We start from the raw sequence: 26,312 nt of genomic DNA on the forward strand, positions 1-26,312 counted from the left end.
ACATTCATCTCCACATTCTTTACACGCATTTGCAGATTCCTTTACCAACACACAATCTGATTATGCACGCATGGATTGAGATACAGTAGCACAAATCTCCACACGCAAAATATTGCTACAATACTGGCCCCATGGGGGGGATAAGTCTGATAACCACACATCTCAACTACCAGCAAACGGATTTTCTCACAATAAAGGGTCCAGATTCAAGATATTTTCTCTTCCCACCTCGAGTGAACCAGCCGCAGTTCACACCGTGCAGAGCTGTGCTTCCCCCCAATCCCCTCTCCATTTTGTAACGCAGCCAAACGTGTGTTGTCTTCATGTCTCCTGTTCTGTTGTTTTTTTGTCGCAGTATTTGAAATGATAGCGTTTGTTTGTCACAATTACGGGTGCTACAGCGAAAGCCCCTCGGTCTTTTCCTACTGAGGGTCTTTTCAAAGGTTTTCAAAAACACTCCATACCTGTGCCTTTTTTTCTATGTGTATGTTCAGGATATGGAAGTGTTTCTGTTGGTCAGAGGACGAGCTGACCGGGCTGATTGGTTAGACGTGGGGGGGGGGCCGCCGCCGCCACCACCACCACAGATCACAATCAGGATTTTGGAACATGATGTTCTGAGTTAGTGCACTTCACTCGATGTTACATTCCTTTTGTAGTCTTCAGAGTTTGCATCCAGGATGCACACCTCAGTCCTTCCGAGAACACACTGTCCGCTAGCTCTCTGCTCGTTTGAGTGTTATGAATTATTCCAATCTTATGAATTATTCCAAGCAGCGCTGAAGTTTTAGAACCAATGTGCTGTCTGGAGATGTTCCTATGTATGGAGATGTGCTGGGAGAGGAGGCGTGTTGTTTTAAAAACAGCAGAGGTGATCTGTACCGCATACTTTTTTTTATAGTGAAATTTATCTGGGCTACATTGTTTTGTTTTTTTCATTGAAATGGTTTAATAAAGATTTCATGTTAAAATTATTTTTGTTGTCTGTCATTTGTGCTACATGCACACGCGTCACTGTTGTTTTCACGTGTATGAAAATTACTCAACACATTGGATTAATTTGACCAAATTTGGTTTGCATTTCCCGCTGAAGATGCTGATTGGCTGAAAGCGGTGACTTCAGACTCAGCTTAATAATAAACAACCCACAGGAACGTCATTAGATCTAGTGCAGACTAGTTCAGGACCATCTCCAGAACACACACACACACACACACACACGTACGTTGAGTGTGGGTGAGAAGCAGAACTATTGCTGTTGTGAGGGAATAGACATGTTGTGCAGTTTTGGTTGTCTGTCTACTGATAGAAAAACAACTTATGGCAAACAGAAGTGAGCGCAGTCATGTTGATGTGTGCGGCCTCTTTCTGCTCAATTGACCCTGACGTTCCCTCGTGATCTGGGTTTTGGTGTTGATACAAATTCACCCTAAATTATTGACTAAATGTTTTCAGTTTTTCTGCTATATGTGATGGCAGTACAACAACATATGTTGTTGTATGACCTGCATGTATTCATGCAGTATATATACACATATATTTGTTTTGTTTTTTGTGGTAATATGATATTATAAAGTTGGGGCAGGTCCTGGTTTGTTCTTTGGTGGAATCTGAGTGATTTATCTCTTTGTGGTTTTATCTTTGTGGTTTTTAATCAGATTTTTTGTGGTTGTTGTTGATGGCTCGAGATAAATATCTATCTATATAAAAGTTTCTTTTGCTGGGTGAGAATAAAAGATCTCTCATTTTCGGACCTGATCTCCATTTTGTGCCTTGTGACAGTGGATCAGTGTTTGGTTCCCTGAGGCCACTTCCTCTTCGGAGCCGGAGCAGATCACTGGTCATGTGACCCGAGCTGAAGACAAACACACTCACGCACACACACACACACACGCACACAGACAGACAGACAGAGAGACGGACAGACAGAGAGACGGACAGACAGAGAGACGGACTGCAGCAGGTCGGAAGCAGGTCCTGATCACCGCTGCTGCCCGAGGACCCCGCAGACCCGCAGGTGAGATCAGCTGTTGAACCGATCAGCTGTTGATTATCAACAACACGTGACGGACGTCGTGTTCGTGTCGGTCTGGTTCCACAGGTTGGAGCTCAGACACACTGAGCAGACCTGTGTGGACCTTTCCATAACTTTCTATACTTCCTGAAAAAATTCGACCTTTTTTTTCCTTCCGCGCGATCGTTCCGCTGACGTCACGGTCGGAGCACGTGACATCACGGTTCTGAAGATCGGAGCTATCGCGGTTTATTATCGCGGTATTTTTGAACAATATGAGGATGAAAATGTTCAAAAAGAGCTAAATCTTTCAAAAGAACGGTTCATCGTTCTTTTTTCTTTTTCTTGAAAATGATCCATTTTGTGCAGAGATGACAACACTTATGTGAACGCCAACATATGCTCAAACTTCTAGGTTATTGAATTTATATCTGGAGCGCTGGACTGTATTTACCGTTGCAATCTACCGCGGTTTTAATGATCATTAAAATTTTATAACCGTTTCATCCCTAAATTACACATTAACTAGCCTTAATTTTCCTGCTCTTCATTATACATTACATTACATTGAGCAGATGCTTTTGTCCAAAGCGACTTACATTCAAGTCAATTTAGTCAACTTTATTGTCAATTCCTGCAACATTGTTCCAGACATACAGAGAATTGAAAAACCGTTTATCTCGGACCCACGGTGCAATATTACTTATCTTATTTAAAATATAAATAAGATAAGTAATATAAACAATGAAAAAATTCTAAATAGTGCAAAAGTAAGAGTTAGGCAAAACCACACGGTATAGAAAAGCTAAAGAAATTGAAAATGTGCAATAGAAAGGAAATACTGTATACTATGTGAAATATACCGGAACTAAATAAATAAACATTAAGTGCGTTCAACCATGAAGATGTTACCCAAAAGTGCAAGACTCAATACAGTACATAAACATTTGTTAATAGGCAAAAACAGCTTCTTCATCCAAATTCAAGCCTGCAACCCAGGGTAGCATCATCCCTTCAGCCGCCAGCGCCATAACGCTCAATGATTTTTACAGATATGTAGTAAGTGGAGTTATAAAATGTGTCCTTTGACACTCAGTGCAGTGATTGTCTTGGTGTTTCTGAGGACGGGATCAGTAACTTCCAGAACATGTACTCATCCTTTGCCAAATACTTGGTCTACCTACATCTATGTAATAATGCAGATGAAGCAAAAAAAGAACTTCCATACACAATCCATAGCACAACATCTTCTGAACATGATCTATTGAAGTGAAGCTATTCTATTGGAGCTTTCGCACTCATTTAATGTCTCAATATTTCTCTTTAAGTATTTATTCCAACTGGTTGTCGTTCAGCCAGGTCATAGTTCTCCACCAGGGTCTTGTAGTTTCTTGGAGACCTCCAACTGGTTTCCCTGTTCCTCCCCGACAGGGACGATGTCTGTGGTGAAGCTGGAGGCGAGTCGAGAGTGGATCCGCACAGAACTGGATAACGTCGTGGATTTCTGGCTCAAATATTCTCACGACACTGTACACGGGTACTTGTAAAGATGGAATGAAAATATTGTCTGTCAACTTCAGTCTGTGGACAGTCTGTATCCTCATGGGGAACGTCGGTCTCCACTTTCTGTTTCAGGGGCTTCTTCACGTGCATCGGAAGGGACGGGGAGGTCTACGATGAGCTGAAGTACGTCTGGCTGCAGGGCAGACAGGTGAGCGTCCGTACGGACACCGGCGGGGTGAATACGAGCGATCGTGGTCGGTTCTGTGACGGATCACTTGCGGTTTCTCTCACAGGTGTGGATGTACTGCCGCCTGTACCGAACCATGGATCGCTTCCGCAGGCCGGAAATTCTTGAAGCAGCAGTAGCTGGTGCGTTGAAAAGAGCATGTCCAAATCAGGTTCAGTAAAGAACACAGACCAACTAACCCTTTAAAATGTCTCAACTGTCAACCAGATGAAGGATTTAAGTTGGAGGTCTGGATCTTAAGTAATCACAGAAACAAACAATGAGCAAACGTCAGTGGCAGCTCTGCTCATCAGAGGTGTCGGAGGTATACAGATTTTTTGTTTTTGAACAAAAACCTCCATCTTTTGTGATTGTTCTATTGAGAGAGGCCTCGAGACAGAAGATGACATCTTTGGTATTTTGTGTTTAACAGGCAGACCAAGTCATCAGTGTTATTAATTCATTTCTGTGAATGCCTTCATGATGACTGCCTCCGTGTTTGATCATAAACTACTGTTGTCTTTGCCTCGTAGGGGGTGCGTTCCTCCGAAGGTTTGCCCGCGTGTCTGCCGCCGTTGGTCAGTGGAAATGTGCCTTCTGCTTATCGAAAGACGGTAAAGTGGTCAAAGTTCAGAGGACCATATTCAGCGAGTGCTTCTACGTCATGGCCATGGACGAGCTGAGCAGGGTCACCGGTGACGAGGACATGCAGGTGGGATTCAAAAACACTCTACGATCAGGTTTCTGGTTTGAGATTTGTGGATGGGAAGCTGAGATGCTTTCTCAGAGACAAAGATGTTACATGACGCCACTACTCACATTGGTACGTAGTCATTTCTAATTCATCACACAGGTGCACCAGTTGGAATCGTATTGGGTGAATTGTTGCTTTTGAATCCAGGCGTTTGTGAAGGGGTTTTTTTTTGATGGAAAAAGAATGGAATCCTTAATAAAACTCTTCTGCTGTTTGAAATTGCCGCATTCGGCTTGGAATAGATAGCGTGTCGACAATAGAGCAGCTCTTGTGTTTAAGCATGCCGTATAATGACCACCCCCTTCAAATGACTCTATCCAAATAGCAATAAGAGCAAAAATGTTTTGCCCTAATATGCATACACCCATCAGCCATAGCATTTTGACCAATAACATTGATTATTGATAAACTCTGATGGGACGCCCCCTGTTCTGCTGTGTTCCCAGCTGGAGGCCGAACAGATGATGGAGCAGTTGATCTATTGGGTTCGGGTGGACTCGTCGGGTCTGGACCGGCCACAGCATCCCGGAGACGTTCCCACCAACAGCATGGCGGTTCCCATGATGCTGCTGTGTCTGGTGCAGCAGCTCACCGAAGGCCGGGGTCCTGAGGTGGTCCAGAAGTACAGGGAGCTGGGCAGCTGGTGTGTACAGCAGATTCTACAGCACATCCAGGTATGGAAACATGACTTCAAAATGACCTGCCAGCGTTCTATGATTACAAGTAGGCAATTTGTGACTCTGCTTCATGAAGCGAAGTGATTCAGGTCAGTTAGGTCAGTTCACTTACATTCACACATTCACACATGGCTCAAAATAGTAAGAAATCCCTATTTTCAGACATTTTATAAACCAAACCAGTGATTCATTTATCATATGACGAGAACAGACACAGCGAGACTGTTGTCGACATGTATTCTCACGTCAGCAAACACGCATGTAGACACAATGGCTGTTATTGAGGTCAATGAAAATCATTGAGTTCTTATTCATGTATCGAACGATAAGTCGATGACGTAATCATCGTGACAGGCCTAGTGACACGGCGTAGCCGCGGTAATGCGATAGCCGTGGCAACTAAACTGTAGTTTTCTTGCCAAACTATGTGGCAAGAACACTACAGTGGAATACATCTTTGAAAGCCTTAGCAACTGATCTAATCTGCTGATTTTCACCAGTATTATGTCACTCGACCACTTGATGCTGTGTCACACAGTCAAATGTGGCAATAGTCTTAAGGAATATTACACTTTATTAACACTGTACATAAATAAATAACACCCAGTTTAGTCAAACACACGACACACCAAGCAAGGCTTTGTTGTACGGCTGCCATATGGTGCATTGCAGAATTATTGATATAATTACAGTGCTTTTTTAGTTTTTATTTTTTAGTCGAATTAACTTGTTGTAATGTTTTTTTCCGTCTGCGGTGACTCGGCACAGAGAGACGGCACAGCTATATTAGAGAACGTGTCAGTGGAGGGAGCAGAGCTGCCGGGTTGCCAGGGCCGACTGCAGAACCCAGGTAAACACGGCAGAGAGCGCATGAGTGAGCAAAGGTCCATCCGTTTGGTTGCCTAGTACCTCAACATTTCCCCTTCCTTCGGCCTTCCCCACATGCATACCCCATGTGGACCCAGGCCATGCCCTGGAAGCCGGCTGGTTCCTGCTCCAGTACAGTGCCGAGTGGGGGGACGAGGAGCTGCGGACGACTGCCGTCAACAAGTTCGTGGAGCTGCCTTATCAGTGTGGCTGGGATAAGGAGCACGGGGGCCTCTTCTATTTCCTGGATGTGGAAGGTTACTGCCCCACACAGGTGAATCGCTCATCTCCAGTAAACACATGATAGTGGGGACAGGGGGTGCTTTTACATTTAGCATGTAATTCTACATAGTGTTTGCATTTGGCCGCTCACTGTGTTTGCGTGTGTGTGTCCGACCAGTTGGAGTGGAGCATGAAGCTGTGGTGGCCTCACTGTGAGGCTCTCATTGCCTTCCTGATGGCCTACAGCCACAGCAAGAAGCCAGAGCTGCTGGAGCGATTCTGTCAGGTCTATGAATACACCTGCAGCCACGTGAGTGTACACTGCGGTGCCCACAAGGCACAAATGTGCAGTTCAACAGTTTGGGAAGTGCACTTTTTCTTTTTCCTTATATGAGAATCGAATGCCTTTTTAAAATGAAACAAATGTTTCAGCTCGTATCAAAAAAAATCTCTTTCCAAACGAACACATTTGACAGTGCATATTCACGTACACTTGAATAAACAGGAAGTCTGTACTGCAGTTGGGTGGTTAGTTACAGAACAAGGAAGAGCAGCGGTGAAGAGTTAAGCAGGGATTTCTTCTTCTTGGACTGACGACAAAGGAGGAACTTTTGCCGCGATAACGACGCTTTGTAGTCGAATGGTGACTGACGAGAACCAATCAGGAAGACAATGTGATGTTATCTCATCATTTCCAAAAGTCCAACCGCAGAGTTTTCAAACTGAAACCGGAGCCAGCAGCGTTTTCAAAGGTCTCCGTTTTAGCGGCTTGAAAACTCTGGAGAAGTATATATAATACATACAGTATAAATATTGTATCTCATATTTAAATCTGTACACATAAAAATGTGGTTATGTCAAGAAGTCACAATACTAGATAAATGAATCTCCTGAGGGGTCAAAGTTTGGTACGGTGGAAGTGCAGATCATGTGACGATGGCCTCACTGTCATTTCAGTACGGAAGATTATTAGGGCTAGGCATCAGAGAAAATATAAGGGGGAGGATTACTATTTATTTTTAAACATTTCGAGAAATAAGTGGAAACGTCGAGAATAAAGTTGAAAAACTATATCGAGAATAAAGTCAAAATGTCCAGATTTTTTTGTTCTTATGCCTGGCCCTAATACTCTTCCGTAGTTCAGGGTCCCTTTGTTCAGTGGGAAAGGCCTAAATGACGTCGGTGCCATCGGTTCTGTACGCAGACCGACACCAAACTGAGCAATCACCACATAGCTGCACGGAATTGCTGGGAGGGTGTGCCATCGCCACTTCGGCATAAGGGACGTAACTTTCAAAGATCATAAATTAAGTAATTGAAATCATTCAATGAAGATTTTTGTGAATATCCTAAATGCATAGATATGTGTATTTGAATGCACTGCAGTTCTTATATACTGCACGGGTGCATGATTCTTTTGTTTTTGCAGTTTTCTGATGCTAAGAGCGGTGAGTGGTTTGGATATCTGACCCAAGAAGGGAAAGTGGCACTGGATTTTAAAGGAGGCCCCTTTAAAGGTAAGAGCATCTTTTCAGAATAGAGTCGACCCAATTCCAATTTTGTCGCCGGCCACAGAGAAGTCCTGTCGAGTTCGAGCTCTGTGTGAAGAGCCAAGACTTTCCATTAGACTCTTTAGGCCCTGTCCAGATGCATGTTAGATCCGATCACTTAGACCACGTTCGGAGGTGGGACGGAAGTGGTCCTGGACCACGTTGAAGGACCGCCTACTCAGCTGACATTCTCTGACCTGCTACAGTTTTATCATGAAATTATTTTACTCTTCTCAGTGTTTCGAAGACATTGATTTGTCTGCGGCCACCACTACAATATTACCATTGACCGTAAAATCCTGTAGTCCATAGGGTGGGTAACGTGAGATAGGAAAGGCTTTGCCCTTCCCTTGCCCTTCAGGTAATTTACATAATTAGATTTTTTTAAATAATCGGGCCGCAGGACTTCTTGGGTGCGGAAGGTGCTGATCTCTTTCATGGCAGCAACAGTTAGAGAATCACTTCCCCTTTATCAAATATGTCTTCAAAACAAAAAAGCACCACAATACTTTAGAGCTTAATTACAGAGCGATCTGAAAGTTGTGAGCGCCGGTCCACAGATTGTGTTGCTGCTCAACAGACCCCTGAACATGCAAAGTTTAAGGTATGAAGAAATAACACCAGAGAAGTAAATATTCAAATTTATATATAAGCCACACACAGTGGCAACAGTAACGCAGCGAATCCGATTTTCATTTTATGAAAAACATTGACGACAAAATCTGTGGCTAATTTAGTCTGACTGCACAACCCAGTGTGACCACAGTGGAGCAGTTCGGTAACCGTCCTGCAAATTCCAGGTACATTTTTAAAATGATTTTCTTGTAGTAGTCACTAATCCCTCCATTAACCTGCTGCCGATGCTGGAGTTTTAAACTTGTAGTCCCAACTGACAGTGACACGTGTGGCATCACTCATTTATCAAATGTCACACTGCTCCCTCTGGGGACGCTGAAGGCTTCTTATAGCTTCGTTCAAGTATGCAGCTGTACGTCCCGACACCTGGACACACGTTATTGGCGGGTAGAGTGTTGTCACGGTATCTTAGGAAACAGCATTAAAACAGCTACACAGGGAACCTAAAGCCGTGTGGGCCCCTGAAGGTGTCAGACAAACGGCTGTCATCTTCTCCTCTGCAGGGTTCTTCCACGTTCCTCGCTGCCTCTACATGTGCGAGCGCATGCTGGACGATCTGCTGGCCAAGAGGGACTGAACGCCGACGTGAATTTTACAATAACGGGACTGAATCTGATCTCTGGGTCGGTCCACTGAATCAAACCGTAGTAGCGATAGTAAACAAATTTGCGATAATTCTCAAAAATGCATTTCTGTAAACGTACCTGTATAATTTCATCCTTAATGTTGTGGCACCAGAGGCCGTTTGAGGTTAAGATTCCATTAAAGGTTCCCACCTGACGTCTGACTTTGTCCTTGTAAGTTGCTGAAGAGGATCCTGCCACCCAGTGAGCTTGCACTGTTAACAAACTTAATGTTTTGAGCTGCTCAGTGGCTACAATGTCCCAGGTGCACGTGCCTTACTGATGTGTCGGTCCTGCATCAGGGCTAATAGTCACATTGTACACTAACATCTATAGTATATGCAGTTTCAGCTGGCTGCATGTCTGTGGACCGTAGGAGGACACACTTCCCGTTCATTATAACATATACTAGGTAGAGGGGTCGTCCACAAACCAGACGGTGGGCTTCCCCCCGTCAGCATGCCAACGTGTCCTCGGGCAAGACACTTAACCCCGAAGTGCCTCTGCAATACATTCGTATACATTTGACAGAAATAGTGCGGTAAATATCAGCACTGTATGAATGTGTGAATGTGACTTGTACTGTGAGAGTGCTCTGAGTGGTGGATAAGACTAGAAAAGCTCGTTATATACTTCATTCCATTTACAGTCCATATTCAATATTGTACCAATAAATCTTCTATTCTAATGGTGAATGTCAAAGAAAAATGAAAGCTACAATCTCTTACTGCTAGTGACATGCGTGGCATTTGTAGATTTACAGGCCAGTAAATGAATTGTGCATTGAAATATTACAGATAATGATTAAATGTACAATCTAAAGAGCCTACCACTTTGGCAGGACTGTGTGTATAATAAATTCACTGCATACAAAGAACAAATGTATGTTTTTTGCCTTTAATTGTCAAGTACATTGAGTTGACGCCTGACGCATGAAATGTGTATGTGTATGTGCAATTTAAAGGAACTTGACTGAACGAAGTTGGAAAGTTTATCAAGGTGTATTTACCCAGCCTACTCTCATGCCGTTCCTAATGAACTGATCAAATCTTTTAACCAAATTCATTTCAACTTCATTTGGTGACACAAAATCGCATTAAATAAAAAAAGTTTTGGGGTTGGAGAAATGGAGGATGGAGGTCTAAAGGGTATTGATTTAAATGCCTAAATGGAACCTTCGAAATAAATTTGCTAAAATCGTGGATAAAACATAGTAACTATTTTTGGTGTTGTATTCCAAAAAAATGAATTCAATAAAATGGGTGGCTTTACATTTCTTCTTATCACAGATTTCAATATTGATAAACTACCTGTATCATTATCAGAGTTCCACAAACAACTTTTATTATATTGGAAAATTATATATATGTATACTCACCCCATACTACTGTACTCTGAAATAACAGTTATATACTATACCAGAATAAGTCTTTATTTTATAAAGATTGTTTTTAGAGAAATATATGGTCAATATCTGACTTAATGGATGGTAGTGGTAATTTATTAGATTATGAACAAATCTCCACTAAATACAGATTCAACCCTCCAAAATCAGACATTTCCTTAAAAAAAGGAATTACCCCAACAATTTGTGTTCCTGTCAAAAAATATTATGTATTTCTAACCTGTTGAGCCGCGCCTGGCTTTCAAGGGCTTTCAAGCATGGACAGGAAATGTAATAATTATTCACTGAAAGACAAAACAAAAACAACATTCTTCACAAATTTGAATTTGAATTTGAAAAGAGTTAATAACTAAATCAAGAACGACGTACCTAACATTCCTTATACCACCCAAAATGAAAGAAACACACTTCAAACTGTTTACAACATCTACCCTGCTGAACATTGGATTTTAATATTGATGATAATATGTTTTGTTTTTGTGGAAATTATATTGAAAACTACAGACCATATATTTCTTTAAATTGTAATACATTGTTTCCTGCTTCCCCTTGTCGAGGTAATATGACATTTGGTTTGATATTGAAAATCATAAATGTTTCATCCACAAGAATAGATTACAAAATTCTTCCCTTAAATTTATAATCTTCTTAAACAAATTTAAGTTGTATTTTAAATCTAAGAAATTGATTGAAGGGGGAAAAAGTAAAGGATTTCCCACTAACTCAGTGAAATTATAATGTATTTCCCCTTGTATATTAGTTTTTTTTAAATCTATTTTTTATTGATAATTTCCATCTTTCCTTATTGATCTTGATTGTGTTTCATGTTTTAATACATTTCAGTGCAAATTTGTAACTCAGTTACCTTTGTAGACAAGATATCAGAAGGTAGTTCCCCTTGGCAAATACTATATACTTTGTTATTTTCTAAATGAATGATGCCATGATTGGCTTGTATATACTGTACATATTTCAATAAAATATTTTTTTTAAAGTGTAACGTTTCAGTGGATGTTGGGAGAAAGGAGCTTTCAAATGCTCCAGGGTTTGACGACAGAATTGTAAGGTGTTTTATTTATGTTCACGGGCGTAGCACTGGGGGGAGAAAGGGGACAGACCACCCAGGGCTCAAGGGTGGGGGGGGCCCTGGAAAGCCTGGAATTGAAGTGTTTTTTAGTTTGTAATTAGTGTTTTCTAAGTAATTAGTGCCATAACATAAATTTAAAAATTGGCTGAATTAATTTCTTTATTAATTTCTTTCAAAAAAAATGTTGCTAGCTATAATCAAACTCCTACTACACCAGCTAGCTAGTAGCTACCTAGCTGAGATCGACACAGCTGTTATTGCTAGCTAGCTGTAACCTAGCTAACTTGTTACTATAAGAACACATAGTATCATAAATTAATAAACATCATAGCTGCGTGGGCCCCACAGAGACTACTTATGTATAGGGCCCAGAATTTGGTGCTGCGCCCCTGTTTATGAAGTTGGACTTTTATTGTGAAGGGCAGAGCGGAAGAAGAGAGCGGATGCCTGGTTGTGTTGACGGTGAAAAACAAAGTGTTGTTCCGTCTTGGCTCACGCTGGTTCGGTTCCGACTGCGGTCCCCGTGTCTTTATTTTCAGAGATGATTCCGTAACAGGCGCAACAGAAACCCCCTCGGTCACAGAATCTCACGCGTTTCGTTTGGCGTCATGAAATGGAGCAGGACACCGACAGCGACGCATAGTAGCCGTGCTATGTTGAATACAAACCGGAAGTTAGATGTAAGAAACGCGAGACAGAAACGGAAGCCGAGAGGTGAAGTATTCGAAGTGTATTAGCGTCGACGGAGTGAGTATTGTTCCGTCGGAGAAATGGACACACGTCGTCACGTTGCACCGTGCGGACGGAGACATCGAGGAGAATGACGAGCGCTCTCCGACAGGTCGACTCTCACCGTCCGCGGACGTTAGCGCGAAGCTCCATCCACCTCCCGGGGACAGAATGAGTCCAGTGCGACGTGTGTTCCCGAGCCATGTATCCGACAAGTAAAGACATGGAGACGGTCCACAGGTACAGTGGGGATCCAGTTCATGTTTTTAATACTAGTCCCTGGTTTTCATCACATCCGTGAGACAGCCCGATCTAACAAGTGTCCGATCCTCTGTGCAGCCCAGCATGGAGGACGACACCCCAGTGTTCTGATCGAGTATTTCACTTCTTCACAGAGCAGACTAGGAGACCAGGTGTTATGTGCACAGAGAGGAAGTTAGTTTGGTTAAGGGATGCAGCGATCCACCTCTTTCCAGCTCCGATACCGATCCGATACCTGGGATTTTGATATCTGGTGATACCAGTGTTAAATTAATGAAGTGTACGCCCCACTGTATGGAATGGACTGGGGGCATTCCTTTGCACGAAGCTGCATCCGGTTTGACTTACGTATTAATGCTTTGGTGCAACTAAATGTAACAAATCCACACAAATATGAATTGACTCTATCATTTATTAAATAATGCTCCAGACTGCAACTTGAACAAAATATCGTAAACAGAAATCGAAGTTCTTCGTAAACGTTTTCTAGTCCAATATAAAAATGTAGCCTCTGAAGCTGAGAAATATAAAAGATAAATCACAAGTCAAGTTAAACTTTCAGAATGAACGGGCATCTACATTCTAAGTGAGCATGACGTAATGAGCCTCTCACACAGAATTGAAGTGAATAGATCGGTTCAATGGATCGGCCCCACTGTCACAGATACCCGACATATCTACATGTCTATATCGGCCGATATCCGTTACTGATATCGGATTGGTGCATCCCTAGTGTGGTATGTTGCAGGATGGTCTGGACAGTGGAAAGGATTCAGACAGACTCAACCTCACCAATAATAAAAAAAAATCCTTGGTACAGAGGTGTCGTGCCACAAATCGCTGAAACAGACTCAAAGATTACGTTAGGACAGTCTCCCAGAGGGTGGGTTTGTTGTGGACCAGAGTCGCGCTTTTTAAATTCTACTATCATGCTCATCTGTCCGAATCAACCCCTTGACGACAGAGAGAATCAGTCAGTCATTAGAGCGTCACGTGGTCGAGGTTTAGTGCAGAACACACACTTTCAGCTTCAGCTTCCTCCTCTTGAGCCGGTGGTCGAGCGAGCGGGTAAATGCTGAGGGGGTCAATGACGACTAATAATAGTGACCCGGGGGCCCTGGTAGAGATGCCTGCTTTATCCCTTGTATCCTTGGTAACTAGAGCATATTTAGCATTGAGGATTGTAAGAATACATCCCACGAACTACAATGTTGATGAATGATTGAAATTTACAGGTTTACATTTGGGGGAGTACATGGCATGAACAACACCAAGACGTGGAACCTGGTGCAGCTCAATGATGTCATTATTTACACCTATACTTCACTCCTCAGAGTGGCAGAGAAACGGCAAATTCCCCAACATTAGAGAACTACCGGAGCAGTGTGGAGATCCAAGCCTTCATTGTTTTGGAATCCAACGCACATCAGACAAAATTTCACTGCTTTAGACAAAAGTGCAAGCTTTAAAAAAGGTGTTTTTCCCTCTGATCTGTGCGGCGACTGACGTGTGTCTGTGCTCTGTTGTCTTTCTCTCTCTCAGTGGGACCGGTGTGTTCTACCAGGCGATGCCTGCGGTTGCAGCGGATGGAAAGAACATCATGAAGCTGATTCCTGTTCAACTGCTCAACGGGGAATTTGTCCATTATCAAATAAGCAAACCTCGATTGGATTCTGTTCCACAGACGGCTGTAAATACTCCCCCGGCACCAGTTCGGAGAAACACAGCTGTGACTCGACAGAAGAAGATGAAGCAGGTGACCTTTGAGAATGTTTCGCCTAGTCCAGTAGCAATGGATCCTAGTAGTTCACACAATAAGCATCCAACACAGCAACAAACTGCAAGTTTAATGTCCCAAGTGCCAATGACCGCAACACCTGCAACAGACTGCGGGAAGTCGATCAGAGTTCCATGTCAGCTTCCAGTGACGGTGAAATCTCCAGCACTCCCCAGAGGACATTACCTCCAAATTCCCGCTAACGCACAAGTCAGAACGGTGCCAGCATCTGCGCTCCCTGCGGGTATCAAGAAACAGATTTTTAATTCATCATCCGACTCCGCCGCGGGATCAGGTGCGCCCAACGCGGTCTACGTGTCACCGGTCACTACCGTGAATCAAGGCGCTGCTCCACAATGTGACTCTGCACTTCACTCACATAGAGCGCTTTCTAAGTCAGCGACTCGGACTCCAGGTGGACCCGCCACATCAACCGGGACAAAGGCACGTCTGAAACTGATTCCGAAGGCTTCACAAAGGCCAAACAGCCCCATAAAGTGGGTGATTGAAGAAGAGGACAGCTCGACCGCTGGAAGTCTGAATCCTGCTACTTCACACGGTCTTCACACTGTGGCAGGGAAAGAAAATGGCGGCCTGCGCTGTGACGTCTCCGAGTCAAATCGGGGCAAAAGTGGACAAGGACAGGACAATGCCTTGATCATGTGCAACGGGAAGGTCTTTTTTGTGGGCAAAAAATGCAGTCTACCGCCTACAAATAGACAAAGCGACTCGCCCGCGACGGCAACAAAATCCAATGAAACAGCTAAACGCGTGGGGCCCGACACAGCTCCGACACAGCAGGACACCAGCATCATCATTCAGGACGAGCCGGACGAGGTGATCGACCTCTGTGACGATGATGCTTGGGATGACTCGTCGCAACATGAAGCGGCAGTACGTTTATCGGCCAGCTCTCATCAGGATGACGACAATGTCATATTCGTGTCTTATATTCCACCCACATCTGAGGCCGCGGCGTCACGGGACTCGAGCGTGAAAACACAAGCGACACAAGAGGAGAGGAGAGACGGGACGGGCACGAGCACGAGCAGCTCGGACAGTGTGACGGAAGAGAGAGCTGACGACGAGGGCGAGGATGAAGGCTCCGCCCTTACAGGAAGAAGACCCGATGCGGTTGACAATGTCCCACGTGTTTGTGGCTCAGAGGGGACGGCCGTGCGTGACACCGAGGGCTCAGACGTGGAGAGTCTGCGGGATACCGTGAGCCGGCAGGCGGAGGGAACGGGAGTGGAGGCAGCGGCTGGAAGTCCAGCAGATCGCAGCAGCTCCGACGGCAGCGGCAGCAGCGCGGCATGCTCTCTCAAACGGGAGGTGAAGCCACGGCAGTCGCTTCATTGCTTTGGGATTACTTCAGTGTTTTTGACAGAAAGGGATTTAACAGGGTATTAGGGCAGTATCTTGAGTTAATTTATAAATGATCATAAATTGGAGAAAACTGCCCGTCCCAGATTCTGAAATTTCAAGGTGACATCTTCAGACCATTAAAGGGGCAGTAAGCAAATACACGTTTTGTTAAAATCTGCTAATATTTCCTCACTGTCCGTTAGCTGTCGCTTCTGTGTGCCCGCCCAAAAAAATCTTTGTAGGAAGAAATCTATAATACGGAGCTGGGGGAGGGGTCATATTTCGCAGAAAAAACACAATTTTCTTGACATTAAAGTCGCAAATTTACCAGAAAAGAAATCGTAAAAATGTTGCTTTTATCTGCTTCATTGTTGTATACAACTAATCTTCAAATCTATAAAATGTATGTCCTATTGTTTTGTGACCAAGAGTTGGTGGTGGGAGGGGTAATGGCTCTTTTCACTGAAGATGCATATTCCTGAACGAAGAGCGTGTCCGAGGTCCCTTTGACATCATTGCATAACAATGAGCCCTGTGGATTTACCTTCGGTAGAGGCGGGGTCAACACATAATGGAGTTGGGGGGCACACTTCAGCTGTACCATTGCAAACAAAGTTTTTATGAAATAAATATTTAAAAAGTGATAATGGGGAGGTCATCGGTTTATGCCAACCATGAGTGTGCCCCTTCATTGTTCCTTGAACATACACTGTATCAGTGCATCTTCACGTATTCTCTGTATTTTTATGTTTTCGCACTCGCAGGGTTCTCCACACCCTGAGCCACGCGGCACATCTCCACCGGCGCCGCGGCCCGGTGACGTGGCCGACCCGCAGCTGAGGCAGACATTCGGGATCACGGCTGATGTGAGGATTTGTCTGCAGAGGATTGACGAAGCGTCAGCGGGGCACGTCTCTGCGCGGCTTCTGATGAGAGAGTCCACAAGCTCCGCAGAGGATGATCGGGAACCGGCGAACGGGTCGAAGGAAAGAGAAGTCGACGCCTGCAGTAGTTCCATCAGTGTCAAAAGAGTGAAAGTACAGACTGAACAGGAAGCGTCGACAGAAGCTGCCCACACGGACGTCACACCTCTCAAATATGCCCTTTTCAAACTGAACACAAAACCTCTCCCCAAGTGCCTTTCGGGTCAAAGTTCACTCAAGGGAGCTTCATCCGATGTCGAGAACACGCCTGTGATTGGCTACGTAGAACCAATAGATGAGGATTTCCTCAGTGCGGACGAGGCGGAGGACGCAGCGGCCCAGAGTCCGACTCAGTGTGCGGATCTGAATACAAACAGGAGACGAATGGGAAGGATGAGGAAACGCACCACGTGTCCATGCTGCGTCCCCGGTAACCTGCAGCCTGGGGTAAAATCCAGCTCCAGGTGGGAGGAGCCAGAGAGGTGGACGTGCCGGACAGAGCGCACGAGTAGGAGAGGGACACGGACAAAGGCTGCTAGGAAAGTGTGTCCGGCTGGTGGCGGATTGTCCACAGCATCCGAGGACGGTGACAAGCTACAGAGAGACAGACCAATCACGAGACTGAAAGAGCTTCTGAAAGAGAAGGAGGCAACTTTAGAACTTATGGAAAAGTCTCACATATGACACGATAATAATTTTAGTTATTTTTGACATTATTTTTAATATATTACCAGTTTTACTTTTACAACTCTTTTGATACTGATGTCATGAACGTCATCACAGTTCAACTAAAGTCAATTTGTCAACTTTCCCTTTTCATAACGTCCACCTGTTTAACGTCATCGGCCTCGCAAATGTTCAACAGTGGTTTTTTTTTGTTCTTGTTATCATTTTCTCGTTCTTAATAATCACTACTTTAAATGTTTACCAAAAAAAACTGCAGAGCATATAGAGTTGATACAGTTGATGCTCCTACACACACACTGCGGTGCAGCAGGCCCAGCACTCACTTTGTTCTCCTGTTCTGACATTTTGTTTATTGTAGCATGAAACCTTGTGGGGTGTCTCGTCCTCATAGGACAGAGCGCTCATGCACTTTCTTTCTGATAATGTTTTGTCAGGTAACCTCAGAAATGTCGAGAGTAGAAGTGGCTTCAGAGGCAGCAGGAGAGGAGCTGTTCAGCGGGGCTGCATGGGAAACAGACGCAGTGTCAACGAGTGCTAAAACAAAAATGTGACTGAGGCCACAAGCTTCTGCCTTTGAAAATGTGAAGTTTGTTGAATGTGTCCGTGGCACAAAAGTGAAACAATCCTCCCAACCACTGCGACTCATACTGTACCTCCATCACTGCTGTCACCTGACTAACCTGTAGCACCAAAATGTGTCCAGTAGTGCATTGAAAACATTTCAATTTAAAGATTGTGCAGATAAAAAACACTGAAAAAACTATCAAGTGGCCCTTTAGTTAAGATGATTATATCGCACATGCAGTAGTGGTTGTGAGGTCAGGACAGAAAGAATGATGACTCGTCAGTAGGCTACAGGAGAAGTACACAGGACCACTGACTTCCTCCTGAACAAAGCACTTTCAATGTGCTAACAGATTCATATTTTATATTCTAGCATTTGGCTTAAAAGGGGTTTATTAAATATAATGGCACGCTGGGAAATACTGTGCTTGCAGACAGTGGAAATGATTATACATTTGTCGGATGGAGACGCCTTGTTAATTATGTTTTTTAGCGTTGCAGCCTGAGAAAGGCGATGTTCAGTTCAGTTGTATCACTGTTTCCAATCAACACATTTAAGAAAAGCACGATTTTTGTAAAGCTATTGTTTCGAGTTTCTAAGGAAAAGTTGCTGGGGGGTATTGTTTTCCGACCCGTCCTTTTGAAAATAAAAGTTCAAACTCTTTTCCCACTTGTTTATCGTTAAATGCAGTGGATCGACAGCCAGGTGTGATTTGATTTCCTTGTCATACATGCAGAGGTAACGGATCTGAATAATAGAGTTGTATCTTCCTTCCCTTTGCCTCTGTGTCGTTCCTCTGTGATCGTCAAAGAACCGACCAAATTTCATTAGACACCCCCTGGCTTGTGCCTATCATAACAATAAATGATAATCTGCGCTGATTTAAGAGTAACAATAACATCATAGACTGCACAGTTTGTGGTGTGGCTAAAGTCCTCGTCAGGAAGTTTGGTAGTTTGATGAAATGAGTCGGGGTGTTTGTCCAAATGGAGGCCTATGCTGAATTACGCTCTGATAATTCATTGAGCCACAGATATGAGGTACCAAAGTGGATCGTTAAACAAAACTACACTACAATACACCCACATGAGGTGATATTTACAGATTGTTCCGAAGAACTGGAGACGGGATCCACAGGCGCTGGATTTCTCTTCCACATGAGACGACATTTCTAATGTGATACTGAGAATAAACAACTAGTGGACGTCTTCCTTTGGGTTCCTCCTCATGTGGGGGATGAGGAAGATAAGAAGGCAGATATATTGACTGAACAATCATTTAAATATTCTAATATTGTATTGTAATATTTTTTTTTTACCCCTGCATGATGTCAGCAGTCCAGTGGGTGGCGCAGTGCACCACACGAGCTGGTTTGCCAACCGCCAATTAACACACGAAGAAGACACAAGGCAGGAGCAGAAGGAAGACGACGCAGCAGTGGAGTGGACGCGCGGCGGGTCCGTCGAGGTAAGAGCCGCAGATGTTAGAGACACGACCCGGGTGTGGATGACATGTTCGTGTTAACACCCGGAACCCCCGACACACCGTGTCCGCGCATGTCCCTTCATTCAGGAAGGAGAGGAGGCGTTCAATGCCAAGGCTGGGGTGGGAAAGTCCCTCCTATCTCATGAACAGCATAGGTTTAATATTGTAATATTGACCTCACTATGTAAAGTGCCTCGAGACAATGTATGTTGTGATATGGCGCTATACAAATAAAATTGAAATTGAATTGAATTGATTTACAAGAACATGGAGTCAAAGTCCTGGCTTCCCGCACATGCTGGAGGGAAAATTAAGACCCAACCAAAAACAGGACGAATGCCACACAAGCCCTTCTACTGATCACATCCCAATGCAACACGTCACACATCCAAATATTTATATATATATATATATATATATATATATATATATGTTGTTTGCACCTGAATCTTCATTTTTTTGTACGTGTTTGCATCTCTTCCAGTAAAAATAATTCATATATATTATAGAAAACATGACGAGCAACATTCTGCTGAGGATGACTCACGAGCCACACAGTACACAGTGTTTCCCTGACGATGGGGGAGGATGCAGCGGAGGCGAAGCGCGCGTATCAATCCGGTACTTTAACAGTACTCAGTATCGGTTCTAGTTCCTTTTGAGTAGAAAAAAATGAGACAAAGTGAGAATAAAATGTAATGGACAAATGTGTTGTGTCTAGCACTGCACTCAGTAAATTGATGAATACTGAACAGCACTATTTTGAAACAATTATTAATAGAAAAGTACATGATGTTGTGTTGAGTGATGGACTAACATGAAGCCTGTCAGAGGAATTAAATCACACAACTCAACATGTACAGACAGAGTGCTGGACTTTAGGTGCAGCTGTTGTCTCTGACTGGGACCAGCAGAAGTAGAGTTTACTTTCACTTTCACTAAATATTTCACAGATTCGTAATTTAGCCCCGGGGCCCGTTTGATACTGGGTTTCTGTTCCCACCCTTAGACAAGGCGGAGCCCAATCTCCTCTCATTAAAAAAATTATAAATATTTATAATCCAGTAGCGGTGGTGCATGTAGGGGAAACACTGCAGTTACACCCGACACCCCAGTCGTAATGTAACCATAGCAACTGTACATCAGGCCCATTCCAACTGGCTCCCCCAGATTAAATACATTTCAAATGTAAAATACTATTTATACTTTGGCTAACCCCTGCTGGTCATTTGACACATTACAGGTTGCAATCTATGTTTGATACCCACCGGGCATACGACTAGTTCCCCGTTGTCATCTGTTCACTGTTATTATCCTCCTCCTGCTCAGCCGTGCCTCTGTGCCGTGTCCGTCGTCAGGCTGGCAACCTGCTGAACCTGTCCCTTTACTTCATTACGCTCAACTCTTCATGCAGGAAGTCTTCATCAGTTTCACTGACAAAATGGCTCTGAATATTTATTAATCAAAGCCGTAATCACTTCTTTGAGCCAAAATAACACCAAACAAACACCACTGGACCCGAGTGCTACATTTCAAAATAAAAGTTGTTGTAGTCAACAACAGATTATATAAATCTATGTCGCAATCAGAATCATGTTTATTGCCAAGTAGGTTCTCACATACAAGGAATTAGCTTTGGTGACTGGTGCATAACGTAGTCAATAAAAAGTAGAAAAATAAGGGAGGATAAAGCAAATTAGATTAAAAAAACAAGCACTGAAAGTGCAAGAGAAGAGCTATATACTGAAGCAAACTAGGATATTTTAATAATAGATTACATGGAAGTATGAGCTTTGTAAGATATGATGGAGCCTGATTATTAAGGGCTTTGTAGGTGTATTCAGAATTTTACAGGAAGTCAATGCAGAGAAATATGATCTCTTCTTCTAGTTCCTGTCAGAACTCGTGCTGCAGATCTATACTCGTGAAATAATGCAGTGAGTTTAACCAGCTAATGCAGTATGAAAGTATAAGAAATGAAAGGCCAAGTCACCATTCCCAAATTTCATTTTCCAAACCGAACTCGTGACATTATACGGTAAACAAGATCTTAATCACTCCAAGTGCATTTAAATCACCGTTTCTATTCACTCGGCTCACTCACACATGGCACAGCATCAACCGGCTCTATAATAAAAATGTCTGAGTTTTGAAGCTACCTGTTGTTTGTGTCCACAGAGCATGGATTCCCCCGACAGACTGGAAATCTACATCCCAGTGGAGGCTGAGGTCAAATGCATCCCTCTGTGGAGCTTACCAGCCTCAGTGCTCAAAAGAATGGGCCTCTCCGCCTGTGACTCTGAGGGCTCCAAGACGCTGGCGAGCTCCCCAGAGGGCATATGGATCAGTCCGGCAGTTATACGGAGGAAAGGGCAGAAACTGGCCCCCCACACGGGAAGGACCACCAAGGAGAATCTGTCTCTGCGCCTGAGCAGAGTGTTCCAGGCTGCGCCGGGGCCCCTCCGGATGTCTTTTGTCTCCTCCAACAGCGTCGCTTACGACGTGCTGAGGGACATAAAGCCCAGCGCAACGCGCCGGTCTCATGCGTCCGCGTTGCCCCAGGGTTCGCCGCCGCAGACTTACGGAACTGGCATTGTGGTCTACAAAGGATGCATTTACCTGTCCATCAGGAAGTCAAGTCAGATTCAACCAGAGACGCCCGGTTCCTCTACTCCCTCATCGTCGTCGAAGAGACAGAAGAAGGTAACGTGACACTTCACAGCAGGAAACACATGACCGGTCTTTTGACAAGTATTGCTTAATATAATGTTGTCATTCTAAAAAGGAAATGATCTCCGTCCATACTAACACACCTGAAAACATGTGCATGTGTGTGTAAACAGGAAGCAGATTGTCTTTTCCTCTCTACTATTCCTTGACCTCGGTGGAAAACGTCATGAGGTCAAGGAAAGGTGTAAAGGACAACTGATAGGACTTAGGGAAAGAGAATCCGAATCGACGTGCACTAAACTACGTCATCACGCAACGGCGGATTTTGTTGATGCGTCTGTCGTGGTGAAACTACACATTTTTGAAGATGAACTATAAAAACCTCAGCGGCTCCATCAACATGTTTAAGTGTTTTACCACCGTGTGACATCATCACATGTTATTATTCATATATAACAGTAACTTACATGGTGATATCTCCTCGGTCAAAGTCATACTCTTCTTCTTCTTCTACTTCAGATTGAATCGTTTGTGCATTGCTAGTCACATTAAATATTGCGGCCGCAATGAATTGTGGGGCGTCTATTTCTCCTTTCCTTTAGCGTAGAAAGGTGAAATGTACCCTATGCTAAAGGTGATAGGAAAGGAAGCATTGACTCTCCTGAACAGCCCTTTTCATGGCTGCCGATCAAATACTTCGACCGCACCCTTGGTTTCTTAGCTGTAGAAAATACTGCAAAACGGCAATGATGAAAAGAAACGGCAGGGATTTGTTTAACATTTTCGTTACCCATTTGAATCCACCACCTGTAGTCAGGTCATAAGAACCAATCGGGAAGATTTCATCATCTGCATCATCGTTCTGTCCGTCCAGAATAAAACACAACCCCAGAGTTTAAAAAAGAAGAAGTGTGGACACCAGACAAAAGTTTTAAAACAAAAACATATTGGTGTGAATCTGTAGGAGTCTACGGCCCAGTCGAGGGGCTGTAATACCTGTACGTACTATCATTTCATTTCCTACACTGGTTGTTGGTGGACCATTTGACATCTGTCACTGTTACTAACTCCTAACTATCACCTTTGGAGCTGCAACAGTTCATCGATTAGTAATCAATTTCTAAATTTATCGCCAAATATTTTGATAAACGATTAGTAGTTTTTATGGAGAGAAAAAAGAGTCAAAATTTCTCTGATTTCAGCTTCTTAAATGTGAATATCTTCTTTCTTTGCTCCTCTGTGACAGTGAACTGAATATCTTTGGTGTGTGGACAAAACAAAAAATCATCTTGGGGGTTTGGGGAAACACAATCGACATTTTTCACAATTCAACGACATTTTATGGACCAGACAACTGATCGATTAATCGAGAAAAAAATCGACGGATCAATCGATTATGAAAAATAATGGTTAGTTGCAGCCCTAATCTCATTCTAGTGATATAAAAAAGAACAAACTATGCAGACGGTAAAGCGTCAAACCAGCTGTGCACATTGAGGGCTGCAGCTGCACTGACCACTAGTTTTCTTGATGGATTATTGATGATTTGAAAAACTGCCCCAAACAAGAAAAGGAATGTTTGGCTTTTTGACTTTTTCTTGTTGATTGAAAATGAGGTTGTACCTGCTGTCGTGAGTCTCTGTTGTGGATTATGGATTTTCTGTCCATCATGTTTCTTTACTATAACCATCAGCCTTATGTGATTCTACCTTGTGTGTCCTCCAGGTGCTGCTAAAGGACAACAGGCACAAGAAGAAACACGCCAAAGGTGAGGCGAGGGAAGCGTCCTCGTCCAGGGCTGCACGCTCGGCCCCTCTGTCCTCTGACGAGGTGCTGGAGGTGGACGGCCCCCGTCACAGGGGAGGCCCGCAGCCGCAGGCGGCGGAGGAAGCTGCAGCCCCTGGGCCGGCCTGGGCACCGGAAGACACCGAAGACAGCGGTGAATGTGAGATGCAGCGCCTGGACAGCAACGAAACGGAGGTCACCAGTCAGCGCGGTGCCACAGTGCCTCTGGGTGCAGCCTGTGCCTCCACATCCCTGGTGAAGGAGTGTGACTTTGATGAGTTGGTAAACCAGGAGAGGATCACTCAGATGAAGGCCAGACTCAAACAGCAGGAAGCTGCTCTCAACTGCCTGCCTTCCTCACAGTAACTGCTCCGTCCGACTCAAACAGCGCTGATGAGGCTTCAAGTCCACAAAAATCCAACTCACGGGTTACCTGACAACTTGTTGGTTGACGGCGACCCCCCCCCGGCATCATTACTGTAATCTGATTATTCGTGAACCAGTTCTTTAATAAACCCTATTTTCACCAAGGATAAAGTGTCTAGTGTTCACTGAAGCTCATTTTCACCACACAAACATGTTTCATAGTTCAGGTTTCTCAGGGCCACGCAGCTGACGGTACAGACAGGAGCGACTACAAACAGCAGAAATGTACAGACGAACCAGCGACCACGCTCACGTTCACACATACATCAGCTGCGTGTGTTGAGACCGTGGGAGGAAGATGGAGCACCTGACCACTAACCACCGCAGCGCCGCGCTGCTCAGTTTTAATGCACAGCACAAGTTACAACTATTTCTCTCCCAAAACAAACCATATTAATATTTACTGACGATTAAGCATCTCTTCTACTGACCGTGGTTGGTTCGCAAAGACAAAACATTTTTTATCACACAAATACTCCGTGTTTTTCTAAAACATCATGGTTCAGAAACAAATGCAGCATGTCTTACTAGTACAAAAAACCATATCCCGCAAAGACAACCATTTCTTTCTTTCTATCTTTCTTTCATCATCACTGTACGCCTCTGTGCCGTCATGTTTTCAGGCCATCAGACCAACTCATACCTGTGAGTGCCACGTATGGGAACACCAGGAGGGAATTTGTTTTTATTTAAATTTGATGCAAATTTTTTTGCATGGACTCACAGATGACCTGGTTAGCATTTGGTGGTCGAATGTCGCCGATACCCCAATAATTCATATGCTAATAATGAAAATGCACACGTGTAATAGGACAACATTTAATCCACTAACCCCTGAGTCAAGACCGAGACAGAAAAAAGAGAATCCTCCTCAAGACCACCTACTTACCTGTTCATAATTTATGTGAAGCAAGAGACAGTATGATGATCATTTGTCATTATTATTTGTGATGATAAAAAAGCACGTTCAGAGTATCAACACTGTAGGATCAAATTAGGCCGTCACTTCAAAGTCACAAAGCTGAGCTGCAACTTCTCATTTCTCGTAACAATAATATTTTCGACTGCCAATGGAAAATGTAACAGATAACACAAATTGACATGTTCCCATTCTTGAACGTATAACTTGTCCTGATGGTTCCACGGTACTGTACAAAAGAACCGAAACACTAAATCGAAGGAACATTTTCAACAGCCCTCGCTGTGCTGACACGTACGACGTCAATGCCCGTTGTGGATGGATTTTGAATTAAACCAATACCCGTTTTCTGAACGAGCGCGCTTCATCAATGGTTTTGAAAAGTATATATTGCTGGACCCGGTCGGGACCAATGAGAATAATTGGTGAGACCAATTAACCAAGTCCGAGTGCAAATACCAAGGAGTCCGAGAAATTAGAAAAAGGACTCGAGTCAACAACAAGTACTACAGCACTTGTGTTGTCATAGTGACGCCTTAAGCGTGCCTTTATTTTGTCTATGTGCACTGCGTGGTGCTCTCAGGGCCACGGGATTCAATCCACTGTCCAACAATGAACAGGAGGAGAGTTAAAGTGCTGCACAGTCTTCAGTGGGTCACTGGGGGTCATTGTGTTAGAAAGGAATTGAAGTTGGTCCTTTTTGTTGTCCACCTGTTACGTGTGAAGGAGCAGAACCCAAATGCAAAGTGCAAGAAAACCCCATATCTTTCAATTAAAGAAAACAAAAACAATCACTGGACATGTATAAAACTAGGCAAACCAGGGAACAAGGCACGAGAGACATCAGCGACCGGGGACAGGGACGAACTGACCGGCAGCAGGTAACAAACTGGACGAAGTGACCCAGAGGACGGGGAGACTGGACAGAGGTGCAGACCATCACAGGCGGCAGGAGACAGGCAAAGTCCAGTGACCGGACAAGAGACAGCGTGACAGGAAGTGCAGCGGCACGAGGAACTTGACTTCAAAATAAAAACAGGAACCAACAACAAGGGAATCAAGAAACAAATAGAACCGACACACAAGGAAAAGTACATGGAGGGAACCATGAAATAAACAAACAGAGTCAACAGGAGCCGAAGAGGTCACGACCCTG

The 26,312-nt window shown here is 43.9% G+C and overlaps 3 protein-coding genes across 3 annotated transcripts; all 3 read left to right on the forward strand.

Moving 5' to 3' along the window:
- The first annotated feature begins 1,860 nt into the window (after positions 1-1,860).
- Positions 1,861-11,474, forward strand: LOC118317087 (renin binding protein). The gene is made up of 11 exons (XM_035645536.2): positions 1,861-2,017; positions 3,446-3,551; positions 3,650-3,725; positions 3,811-3,886; positions 4,277-4,455; positions 4,944-5,171; positions 5,943-6,024; positions 6,140-6,315; positions 6,442-6,573; positions 7,693-7,780; positions 8,953-11,474. Exons 2-11 carry the CDS (start codon positions 3,451-3,453, stop codon positions 9,024-9,026), a joined length of 1,212 nt encoding a protein of 403 aa, XP_035501429.2. The 5' UTR covers positions 1,861-2,017; positions 3,446-3,450; the 3' UTR covers positions 9,027-11,474.
- A 537-nt stretch (positions 11,475-12,011) lies between these two features.
- On the forward strand, positions 12,012-18,571 carry lrif1 (ligand dependent nuclear receptor interacting factor 1). The gene is made up of 3 exons (XM_035645040.2): positions 12,012-12,533; positions 14,097-15,663; positions 16,461-18,571. Exons 1-3 carry the CDS (start codon positions 12,496-12,498, stop codon positions 17,301-17,303), a joined length of 2,448 nt encoding a protein of 815 aa, XP_035500933.2. The 5' UTR covers positions 12,012-12,495; the 3' UTR covers positions 17,304-18,571.
- A 610-nt stretch (positions 18,572-19,181) lies between these two features.
- On the forward strand, positions 19,182-24,342 carry LOC118316819. The gene is made up of 3 exons (XM_035645039.2): positions 19,182-19,338; positions 21,535-22,059; positions 23,752-24,342. Exons 2-3 carry the CDS (start codon positions 21,538-21,540, stop codon positions 24,175-24,177), a joined length of 948 nt encoding a protein of 315 aa, XP_035500932.1. The 5' UTR covers positions 19,182-19,338; positions 21,535-21,537; the 3' UTR covers positions 24,178-24,342.
- The last annotated feature ends 1,970 nt before the right edge of the window (positions 24,343-26,312 follow it).

Source organism: Scophthalmus maximus, chromosome 3 (assembly GCF_022379125.1).
Source record: "Scophthalmus maximus strain ysfricsl-2021 chromosome 3, ASM2237912v1, whole genome shotgun sequence".
Taxonomy (NCBI): domain Eukaryota; kingdom Metazoa; phylum Chordata; class Actinopteri; order Pleuronectiformes; family Scophthalmidae; genus Scophthalmus; species Scophthalmus maximus.

Coding starts and splice junctions, on each gene's coding strand:
- LOC118317087 (XM_035645536.2), top strand. CDS start 3,451: ATGTCTGTGGTGAAGCTGGAGGCGAGTCGAGAGTGGATCCGCACAGAA. Junction 6,316..6,441: donor AAGGTTACTGCCCCACACAG/GTGAATCGCTCA, acceptor GTGTCCGACCAG/TTGGAGTGGAGCATGAAGCT. Junction 7,781..8,952: donor TAAAGGAGGCCCCTTTAAAG/GTAAGAGCATCT, acceptor TCTCCTCTGCAG/GGTTCTTCCACGTTCCTCGC.
- lrif1 (XM_035645040.2), top strand. CDS start 12,496: ATGTATCCGACAAGTAAAGACATGGAGACGGTCCACAG. Junction 12,534..14,096: donor GACATGGAGACGGTCCACAG/GTACAGTGGGGA, acceptor TCTCTCTCTCAG/TGGGACCGGTGTGTTCTACC. Junction 15,664..16,460: donor CATGCTCTCTCAAACGGGAG/GTGAAGCCACGG, acceptor TCGCACTCGCAG/GGTTCTCCACACCCTGAGCC.
- LOC118316819 (XM_035645039.2), top strand. CDS start 21,538: ATGGATTCCCCCGACAGACTGGAAATCTACATCCCAGTGGAGGCTGAG. Junction 22,060..23,751: donor CGTCGAAGAGACAGAAGAAG/GTAACGTGACAC, acceptor TGTGTCCTCCAG/GTGCTGCTAAAGGACAACAG.